Raw genomic sequence first — 12,039 nt, forward strand, 5'->3', positions numbered from 1 at the left:
AAGTATAAGCCTTAATAATCAGTATAGTTTTAGCCTAAACGGGAACTTTCACTATGGCTGCGTTCGGGAAGCGAGCTATCAACCTTAAAGGATATATAATTGTATTCTTATTACGTCTAATCAGCGATAAAAATAGTATGACTCGATTTGATTATTATGATCCATTTTCTGACCCCTGATGGACAATAAGTATACGCAGTGTGCAAAATTAATATAACATTAACGTGTTTTGCAAATAACGTTTGTAATATCATCTATGTCTTACAAATTACATTTTCGTAATATTACAAATCTTCTTATGCAATATTACCTAAATATAAGTTTTTATATATCCAATATGTATTCTAAATGTAAATCTGGTAATATTACTTATAAATAACCTCTTATATTATAGTTACGTTGTACAGAGTATAACAGACGTAATATTACTTGTAACTTCTCAGTTATAAAACTGTTAGAAACTGTGTTCACTGGGTACATACCATTTGTTCGACATACGCATGACGGACAAGCTTTGGCTGTAGACTCGGTAGCGGTTGATGTCTGTAGGAACCCCATATCTTTTCCGTTCTCAATACGTTGATCGGCAAATCCAGCTGAAGCTGTTCCAAGTATAATGGATTTTGTAGGGAAAATTTAGGAGCTTTGGTATCTTGTATCAATATGCTTCTGATTATTTCTCCGCCTGGTTCCTTTCTCAAGCAATTCACGAAGCCTAGCAAACCGCTTTCCAAGTCTCCCTCGCTGACGAGTATTATCCTCATGTCGGCGGTCTCATTTTCCGCATTCATTAACGAATTCAATTTCTCGAGCCAAGTGAACTCATCGTTGTTAACGTGAATGATTTCGGTTTTTCCGATCAGCTGTTTCTTCTTCTTTAAAAGTATAATAGTCTCTTCGCCAATATTCTTCTCTAGAATCACGTCTAATTGTAAGCCGTGCTTCGAAGATGTCGAAAGATTTTCGGCTTTGAACGATCTTTCTCGTGTCAATACAAAACCGCCGTTTTTCAGTTTCAGTAGGATCTGCTCCAATTGTGTTTTCTTATCTCTTGATAGTAGCCCGATACCGATGGCAAGCATAATATTCTCTTCTTTAGACACATTATTAACGTCCATGGAGATCACATTCGAGAGTAATGATTCATCAAAATGATTAGATGGTGCTGACAGATATACCTTCGGCTGAATTAAAGGCAAGTCACTCAGAATCTCAATAAGTATCGGTGATACTAATTTATCCGCTGTCACATTGTCGGAGTCGTCGATCAACTCGATGGTCTTCACATGAATAGCTTGATGATATTCGAGCACGATCTGCGTAGACAATCTGATCGCTTCCTTCAGGGATGTTTGCGCTTTATCGCGATGAGCCACGAATTTATATTCTTCGAGGATTGGGTCGCTAGCTGGCAGTCGGCGAGGTATAGCCGTAGCCTTGACACCACGGATTTCGACTCCCCCTGATAATATGGTTTCCCATTCTTCGTACACGTGTACGGGGAATTCTGCAACGAAAAATTGCAGTATTTATATATGTGTAATTATAATGGTCATATCAGATTTATTAATGTAAGAATTATGATAAGAGTAATAGAGAAAACAATTTATAATTTTTACTTATTTAAACAATTAAATAATTATCGATTATATAATATTATACATAATGTTTCTCATTAAGATTGCGAATTGATATTGCTTATAGTATATGACTTTTTTAAATATATATGTATAAAAAGTGTGGGAAATTAAAAGTTCAGCACGTTATTGAAAAATATTTTACAAAATATTTCTAATTTAAATTTTTTTAAGAGGTGCAAAAAATTATTTTGATCTATACGGAAAAATGAACAAAAGTCATATAAATTATAATGACAACGATTAAAAATTTACTGCTATTTCACGCTATGATTTGAATTAAGAAATGTAGTTAATCTTCTTATGCAAGAACAAACCTCGCGAAATATTTACCAAGTTGAAAAACGAAATGTATAAACTTACGTTTGTCTTCTAAATTGTCTAGATTTTGGACTTCCTGCTGGTGAAGTTTGGTGTCAATCACGATCTTCTGTATTCTCGTAGGTACGTATAAATTTTTCATTTTTATTCCAAGAATCATCATCTGTAGCATGTTGTCGAGGAACGTTACCCAATTACTTACCCAAGCAATGTGTCCCTTCTTCCCTGATATAGATGCGCTTTTTAAGGAACGGAAAATGCCTGAATATTGATATCCCCGCAATCTTAGCTCTTTATAAATATCCTTAGTATTCATTACTTCATCCTCGTCGTCATCTTCTGGCAAAAGCGCAACAGGTATCTTTTCTTGCGCAGGGTTCTTCACGACTCGAATCAATCCAGTCACAACTGCAGTACTATTTTCCGTTATCTCGAATCTTCCAGTACCTGCAGAAATAATTATCGCGATCAATTAATTAAAATATAATATAAATAATGAGAACAGATGTTTGAATATACAAATGTTTGAATATACAAACTTCAGGCTTGCACAGTTCGAACAATTTAAAATTCAATCTTGAAATTTGGATTTTTCGATTACATGAACATTTCGAGCAGCAACCAAAAAGATTAAATCTTTTAAGATTAAATAGTATATTGTGCACCTCGGGTCGAAAGCTTTTTCAGACTCGTGTGATTGCCGCTCGAGCCGAAAGGCGAGGTGCACACGATATTTTTCACAACACCTCTTTACGGAAATGTTCGACTTTTGAATGCCTTTAGAGTGTATGCATTTGATATTCCATTCGTACAGTTTGTACGCGCGTGTAGTTAAATAGAAAGAGAAAAAGAGAGTGATGCGGGGTCCTTGGGCGAAGCCCTGGTGGGGTCCAGGAGTAAAGCGTCCGGTGGGGTCCAGGGGCAAAGCCCCTGGTGGGGTTCTAGGGGCGAAGCCCCTAGTGGGGTCCAGGGGCGAAACCCCTGGTGAGGGGGTGCGGGGGGCAAAGCCCCCCACATAACACAAAATTAAAATGACAATAAAATTTCCAAAAAAATGTAAGAAATATAATTTTTACGCGACGCTATATGCGCATGCGGATTCCGGGCGATTGAGATCCACTACCTTTCTCTCTCGCACAATGTACGTTTCTCTCTCGCACGATGCTCAATTCCCCTTCCATTTATGGCAGCTTTCCAGCAAATGACACAAGTCGACACAAACGTCGTTTTATCTTTTTTTTTTAGGAATGAGTAACAAAGACAAAACGATACTTGTGTCGACTTGTCACTTGCTGGAAAGCTTCCTATATATGTTTTAAGATTTGCCCGTTACTTTACTTTCCGCCCGCTAAACAGGGAGGAAAGTCGTTACTTTCCGCCCTAGGGAGGAAAGTGCTCACTTTCCACCCGCTAAACAGGGAGGAAAGTAACAACTTTCCTCCCTGGCGTGAAATTGGCCACTTTCGCCCCTCTCTACAGGCATGGAAAGTCGGACTTTCCGTGGAGGTGTTGTGAAAAATATTATGCATCCCATATAAGATATAAATAAATGCGATTGTTGCCATGACTTTGCATTGAAACTATAAATTGTTAAATGCAATTGATATGTAAGTTAAGGCATGTCAATGAAATGGAAATGATTGTTAATCACGATAGTACTCTGTTGTTTTGTATGAATAGAAACATTGAGAATACCTTTTTGAACCATCACTGTTAAGTTAATTTCGCCTTCTTTCGGTAGATGGGTAGCACGGATGAAGTTGACATCTTCGAAGATGACCGATAGCTCTGTGTGCCTTTGCCCATGCAACATACCAATACTTTCCCAAACCATAGCAAGGTATCCTATAGCGGGTATTAAATTCTTCCCATCGATAACATGACCGGTCATATATTCATAAATCTCGTCAGCTACCGACAAAGAAACGACTCTCTCACCGGAAGTGATCTTCTTTTGCGTCTTATACGACGTTACGTACCAGTCGTCAGTGTGTTCCCATCTTGAAGGAAATTAAATCATTTATTTCAGTTTATTATGTTAATCTCTTAATAAAACTTAATAGGATTCTCAAAATAATTTTCGTGCAATTTTCCTTAATTTTTCTTGTTAACTGGAACTTCGTAAGAGTAATGACGAAGGACAGTTACATTTTAATACATTAGATGAAAAGAATTCTTGTTTTATTTCAGATAACCAAACATTTTGAATAATTTAGATGATTTCTGCAAACCTACCTAACAGAAGGTGAGATCATTGGCGTACCGCAGCTAACTGGATACTCGATGGGCGGATAGAGACTCGCAATATCCGGTTGTAATCCTGTATTGTAGAGCTTGCCGATTGCTTGCAGGAAAACCTCGACGTTGTCTCTGTGACCGCGCTGGGTGAGCGCGATATTCGTGACTCCCGGGCCGAGAGATCGTCTCAGGATAGCTTGCAGAAGACCGTGGGGTGCGATTTCGATGGTCACGGCATCCTTCGGGATCATGCGCGCCGTTTCCTCGAATAGTACAGGACTCAGAAGATTGTTGGTGTGGTATTCGACGGACGACAACTTGGCAGACGCGGTGGACCATTTATTGCGCGGTACAGACGAGCTCACCCATTTTTGGCTGCGTGGCTTCGGTTGAGGAATCACCTCGTTCAGATAAGCCAGAAGTTTTGGCCCGGCGGGCGCGATGTAACGACTGTGATAGGGTATGTTGCTGCATGGCACTTCCTTCGCGAAGATTTGCTTAGCCTGGTTAAATGTACGTAAACTTAGTTGGAACAAATATGGAAAGTATTGAAAATACTGCTGGGAAATATTTATAATTCAAAAACGTAAATAAAACCACAAGGAAAATGTCATATACGTACACAAATGTCGCGTATATTGTTAGATTTTAATTAACGCGTTGGAAATTGTTTTAGCGTCGCGTTTTGCATTGTTAAAATATCACATTTAAATCCGTTTAAAATAATAAAAATAAATTTGCATACATCTATATTTTTTATCAATACAGATTAGAATTTTTTTTAAAGCAGTAAGTTAGACAATAATAGAACCTGCAATTGGGCGACAAATTCTTTTATTGATTCAGCGGGCCCACTAATGGTGCTACTGTCAGCAGCATTATGACAAGCCACTTCGATATCGGGTGGGCACATATCTTTGATGTCCTCGTAGCCAAGACCAACAGCCGCCATCAAACCGAAAATTACTTTAGTTTCGATGGACGCTAAACCTCTCGAGTACGCTGATAAGATCATTTGTTCGGCGGTGAAGCATCCGTCTGCGTAAGCGCAACCGAGCTCTCCGACGGAGTGACCAATAATATTATCCGGCACGATGCCTACCAATGTGAGGAGATCGACCAGACCAATCTATAAAATTCATATTATATAAGAATACGATGAAGAATAATAAGAAACCTCTCAAATTTAATTAATGATGATATTACACGCTTAAAATCTTCATTATAAATTCTTAATTAAAATAATGCTAACTAAAGTAATATCTAGTCATTCTAGTCTTAATTTAAAAAAAATTAAATATATATAATTTTTGATATAAGAATATTAATATATTTTATTGTATAATTTATTATTAAATTAATTTAACTTTTGTTAATTATTTTAAGTTCTGACATTTTTAATTTTTAAAAAATTTTATTTTTATTATGCTAATCATATCGGGAATGTCGCATGATTATATACTGCTCACCTGTACTGCCGCGATACCCACAAACGAATGCAAAATATTGTAAAAAGTAGATTTGTCTTTATTTGTCAGTATATCAATGATATCTACACCGCGCGGTCGTAAGACGGCGTCGCATTTTCTAACAGCTTCGGCAAAGACGGGGAATCTCAACAGATCGGTACCTATTTAGAACAATTCAACAAGTCAAATAAACAAAAAGGTATCAGGATAAAATATATCATTTTCATTTTTAGAAATCAAAAAGGATTTAACACGATACGCACCCATGCCAGGCCACTGCGATCCCATACCGGAAAATACGAACCAAATTGGTCTCGTAGCTCCCAAATAATTTTCTGTTTCCTTTGGGATATGCTCCGTTTTTTTCGAGCCGACTATTGTGTAGCCTCGATACAGATGCCCTTGGATATCCTCAGAGTGAATGTCGTGCAGCAGGCGGATATATTCAATATCTACCGGATGTCTCTCGATCTACGAAAAGATAAAAATAAATTTTTCCATGAATCTATAACAAATCCAATCGATAGGGAATGTCTCGATGAACATTTCGCTCTATGTCGATTTTTCTTTAAAGAAATCTGTCGAACTTCGTGTAAGTATATATTTAAAGATATAAATTTTTCAATTTTCCATTATTAATCTATGACTGATATATTTCATTCATTTTCTATGTTTTATATTAATTAATTTTTATATGATCTTTCTCTCAACGTCTTGATTCTTCATCAGTTTTTACTTACATCGTTTAAGAATACTTTAATAGAGTCCTCCGTACGTCCAGATACTGTTACGAGTCTCGGTAAATCATCAGATGGTGCTCCATTGTTGATCTTCTTTTTCGAATAAGATTTCAATACGATGTGGGCATTGGCACCTCCAAAACCGAAGGAATTAATACCCACGTAACCACCATCCCATGGTGTCTGCTCGGTGATGACCTTGATCCTGCCATCTTCGAGAGCTTTCAAACCTTCTCGTGGTCGGTTGTAATGTAAATTAGGTGGAATTATTCCGGTTTCCATTGCTATTATTACCTATGGTAAATGTTGCTTAATGAATTAATATACCATAAACCTAAAAGCTATTTCCTGTTTATTTCTTTCAGTCAAATATTCGAATACTTGCAATATTGGCAACAATTTTAATTAAGATTTAAAAAATTAGGGCTAAATACAATTTATATTTGTTACTATTCGGATAAATCCAACTAGATATTAAGATTCTAGAAAATTTTAAATAAGTAATAAAATTTTTTTCATTTTGAGGATTTTGACAAAGTTAAATTCATAAGAGTATATAGAGATTTCTTGCTGTAATGAAAGGAATGTAAAAAAAAATTAGATGCCAACGTCATATCCAAGTACTAACCGTGCCCAACGTTGCTTGACTTCAGTAATCGGACGAGAACAAAGCTATTACAGTATATACATTTGTAGTTCCTGCCTTACTAGCTTAACTACTTGAACAAGAACTGGTACGCAACAACGTGATATAGACGTTGGACGGTTGTTTGTAACAATTTTAGCTAGTTTTAATCCGGAAGAATTAAAGGATTTTAGTGGGAATTATAAATATAATGCCAATTTGCTAGAATTCGAGTACCTGAATAATTAATTCGTCAACTTATCTTATTATCGAAGTATTAATATCTGAAAAGTTCGAATAATTCGAATCTTAATATCCAAAAACTTGAAAACAAAACTGAGAAGTTGAGTCGCCAGCAAATAATTAACAATTAGCACAGGGGTTTTGTTCGACCAAACTTGCAATTTTATTATTAAAAAGACGCTACGTTTCAACCGCAAAATTCGGTCCTTTTAACGTAGCGTCTTTTTAATAATAAAATTGCCAGTTTGGTCGAACAAAACCCCTGTGCTAATTCCAAAAACTTGAGTTTATCCAAATCTGTGAATTTGGATTCAAAAGAATTATCTACATTACTTAAGAAATAGAACAGAAAGCTAATCGCTAAATTAAAATTGGGATTTATATAGCTACTTTTTTTGCTAGCTCTAAAAGAATTATCCACAACTAAAATAATTTATCGTCTAAAAATGTAAATCAATATATGTATATAGTATTCCTTTGTCGAAAAATCGAAAAATATTTAATTAACTTTACCCTTCTCGTTTCTAGAGATTTGCAAAAGGATTGTTAACATTGTTAAACATTGTAAACGCGATATTTCTAAAATAAAAAAAAGAGTTACCTTGATAACTTGACACAGACCGCTAGCGGGCTCGGAATGACCCATATTCGACTTAACAGAGCCGATCAACAAAGGCGCAGTTCTCTCTTTGCAGATGACTTTCTCAATCGCGTTGAACTCCTCGGGATCGCCGACTTTAGTGCCGGTACCGTGACATTCTAGATAGGACAGATTGTTCGGCGATAAGCCGCAATCCTCGTAGCACTCTTTCAGCAAGTTGCCCTGCATCAGGCTCGACGGGAACGTGATGCCCTGCTCCTTGTAACCGTCGCAGTTTGTTTTGCCGTAGACCACCGTGGCGTAGATCCGTTTCGCGTTCTTCGCCTTCTGCAGATATATGACGGAAATCGCCTCACTGCGAACAAAGCCATCCGCGTCGGCATCGAACGCTTTGCTGCGACCATCAGGCGACAAAACCCCTGCAATCATCATTACCATAAAATACACGAAAATAATCACCTATTATATTCTCAATTCTTTGTACGGTATTCATTGATTATCTTGAGAACAAAACTTTTTATAAAAAAAATTTTACTTTATCTTTTTGACTTATTATTATAATTGTTATATTATTAATTTTTTATGGGATCACATCCTATATATGTATGATTTATATTATAAATATCAGTAATGTATGCTTCTTACTATTGATACTTTACATATTACTTACATTATTTACATTAGAACTAATAAAAAGAGTCGTGTTGCATTTTTAATGCAAAACCGTTTGCACGTAATTACCTAATTAATAATAGTATAATTTTCTTTTTATTTAGGATTCTGCTTACAATCAATATTTACAAGGAAACGTGAGTTCTCTTTTTTTTACGTTGCAACGTAATCAAGGAATCGTACCGAGACGAGAAAATTGCAATGATACGTAGGGATGAAGGCACAGATTCGATCCGCCCACGATAGCGGAGTCGCATTGGCCGTCTTGCAAGCACCGATAAGCGTGCTCCAACGCGACCAAGCTCGAGCTACAGGCGGAATCCAGAGTGTAAGATGGTCCGGTCACTCCTAACCAGTTGCAAATTCTATTTGCCAGCATAGCTCTGCTGCACCCGATAAGTCCTAAGCCATTTACCTAATCATCACAAGAAAATTAAGAATAGAAAATAATTTTTTACTTTAATTGCTAACATCTTCGCCTCCTACATTTTTCTATCCTATTTTTAGCAATAAGCAGGCGAGTAATTATAAATTTTGCAGAAATGTGAAATTTCTGACCTTTGAAATTCCTTTTGCATCCAAATTTAGATTGACAAAGTGAATCCCTATTCTTTTTAACTCGTCTATCTATTGTTACGTAATATACTGACGCGCATTAATACTGACATGATACTAACGTACCTGTAATTTTTCGTAAAACCAGGTCTTTTCAGCTTCTGAGAAACACGCGCCCACAAAAACGCCGGTTCGCGACCCACGCAATTGCTTTGGATTAATTCCCGCATCAACGACGGCTTCGTAAGCATGCTCCAGTAACATTCTGCACATCGGATCCATCGTGTGAGCCTGTTTGAAGTGGACCCCGAAGAACAAGGCGTCGAATTTGCCAATATCGTTAATCTTTCCTGTACGCTGAGGAATATCTGGATGTTCTGTTGGCATTAATAAAAACATAATAAATCATCATGTCCATCCTAAGAGTTTTAATTACGTAAGTAGAATAAAAATAGACACATTTAACTGTAATATATATATATATATATATATATATATATATATATATTAGGGTGATTCAAAAAAACCTTCTTTTTTTATTTTTCGCGATACACCCCAAAATATCAAAGCTTACCTAAAAAAAGAATTTTCCTCAAAAGGGGAGCAAAATCGAACAAGTTTTAGAGGTCGCTACCAGCGATTTTCAATATTTTCGATTAAAAAATCCGTTTTTTTTCAAATATTCAAAATTGCATAACTTTTCGAGTTTTAATGATAGAGGCATGAAATTTTCAGAGAATCTTCGTCAATTCATGTAGTTTATGAATATTGAGTTAAAAAATTTATTTTCGGAAACAATTTTTTTACGTTTCTTTTGTTTATGATAAAAAAATAATTGTCTATAACTAATAGGCGCCAGCGATCTGGGATTTGGTTTTGATTTTAAATTACATCTAGGTAATCCAAAAACACATTTCAATAATCAAATGCTTGAACATCGGTGAATTTGTTGCTAAAAATTTGTTTAAACAACAAATTCAAAAAACCACGTTACCCGTAATGTAGAAATAATGCATGTCATAATCTTTATTTAGGTGTCTGTATTGCATTCCAACTTTTGTTGTCAACTTTAAGTTGATAGAATAATAAATTATCCAAATGCTACATATTCAATAGGGTGATTCAAAAAAACCTTCTTTTTGTATTTTTCGCGATACACCCCAAAATATCAAAGCTTACCTAAAAAAAGAATTTTCCTCAAAAGGGGAGCAAAATCGAACAAGTTTTAGGGGTCGCTACCAGCGATTTTCAATATTTTCGATTAAAAAATCGGTTTTTTTTTCAAATATTCAAAATTGCATAACTTTTCGAGTTTTAATGATAGAGGCATGAAATTTTCAGGGAATCTTCGTCAATTCATGTAGTTTATGAATATTGAGTTAAAAATTTATTTTCATTCAATGAATATGTAGCATTTGGATAATTTATTATTCTATCAACTTAAATTTAACAACAAAAGTTGGAATGCAATACAGACACCTAAATAAAGATTATAACATGCATTATTTCTACATTACGGGTAACGTGGTTTTTTGAATTTGTTGTTTAAACAAATTTTTAGCAACAAATTCACCGATGTTCAAGCATTTGATTATTGAAATGTGTTTTTGGATTACCCAGATGTAATTTAAAATCAAAACCAAATCCCAGATCGCTGGCGCCTATTAGTTATAGACAATTATTTTTTTATTATAAACAAAAGAAACGTAAAAAAATTGTTTCCGAAAATAAATTTTTTAACTCAATATTCATAAACTACATAAATTGACGAAGATTCTCTGAAAATTTCATGCCTCTATCATTAAAACTCGAAAAGTTATGCAATTTTGAATATTTGAAAAAAAACCGATTTTTTAATCGAAAATATTGAAAATCGCTGGTAGCGACCTCTAAAACTTGTTCGATTTTGCTCCCCTTTTGAGGAAAATTCTTTTTTTAGGTAAGCTTTGATATTTTGGGGTGTATCGCGAAAAATACAAAAAGAAGGTTTTTTTGAATCACCCTAATATATATATATAATTATTATATGTATTGTATATATATAGATTAATCTAAGATTTATATGTATCTCTACGTTTTACATATGTTTTAGATAGGACAATTAACATAAAATTATATGTAAATTTATACATACATATATTATTTGATATTATTTTATAGGAAAAGTATGTAAAACATACTTGTCTGCGTAAGAGATTTAACATTTGGTATATATTAATGCTAATAACAATATGTTTATTTATATTTATGGCAATTAAAACTTTTTTATTTATTCTGATCTATTAATCACCTAATTTCCACCGGCGATCATCATCCGTGATCATGTCTACCTTATTTAGTAAATTGTTTTTGAACTCTTCCACATTTTTGGATTCCGGAAATCTACCGGCAATACCAGAGATAACGATTTCTTCGCCAGGTTCAGGTGCTTTGTAATTCTTCTTGGTTGATTTCGCCGCAGACATCGTTCTCAGGATTACCTTCTAATTCCGTCAATACGAAGAAAAAAAACAATGTTGCTGAAGTTAGTTGTCGAAATATTATCTCATCAATTGTGAGATTTTTCAATTATTTCAATTATGACAGATATTTATAATTAATTTTGTTATTAATTTTCACTGTATAGAAACTATTTGTATTTATAATGTATTTTATTATAGAAAACTTAACGAGTTCATTAACTGATTCGGTAACGACTCGCAACTGAAAGACGAGACAGCGGAAACGGGGAGTCTTTATAACATCCCTACCTCCTATGAATTCCATTATTGTTACTTTGAACTTCCGTTAAACATTTGCATTACTGGAGATACGTCGTAGAGAATCGTATTTTGAATAGCTATAACTCTCTTAAGGTAGCCAAATGCCTCGTCATCTAATTAGTGACGCGCATGAATGGATTAACGAGATTCCCACTGTCCCTATCTACTATCTAGCG

The 12,039-nt window shown here is 35.0% G+C and overlaps 1 protein-coding gene across 1 annotated transcript; it reads right to left on the reverse strand.

Moving 5' to 3' along the window:
- Positions 1 to 452: 452 nt before the first annotated feature.
- On the reverse strand, positions 453 to 11,583 carry LOC139780700 (fatty acid synthase-like). The gene is made up of 12 exons (XM_071719432.1): positions 11,392 to 11,583; positions 9,228 to 9,478; positions 8,730 to 8,961; positions 7,875 to 8,293; positions 6,406 to 6,699; positions 5,929 to 6,136; positions 5,666 to 5,826; positions 5,008 to 5,325; positions 4,194 to 4,699; positions 3,654 to 3,958; positions 2,001 to 2,405; positions 453 to 1,507 (listed from the first exon to the last, which is right to left on the reverse strand). The coding sequence occupies exons 1-12, from the start codon at positions 11,564 to 11,566 to the stop codon at positions 468 to 470; spliced, it is 4,314 nt and encodes a 1,437-aa protein (XP_071575533.1). The 5' UTR covers positions 11,567 to 11,583; the 3' UTR covers positions 453 to 467.
- Between the last annotated feature and the right edge of the window lie 456 nt (positions 11,584 to 12,039).

This window comes from Temnothorax nylanderi, unplaced genomic scaffold (assembly GCF_030848795.1).
Source record: "Temnothorax nylanderi isolate EJ_2023f unplaced genomic scaffold, tnyl_v1.0 TNYL_tig0292_pilon, whole genome shotgun sequence".
Classification (NCBI taxonomy): domain Eukaryota; kingdom Metazoa; phylum Arthropoda; class Insecta; order Hymenoptera; family Formicidae; genus Temnothorax; species Temnothorax nylanderi.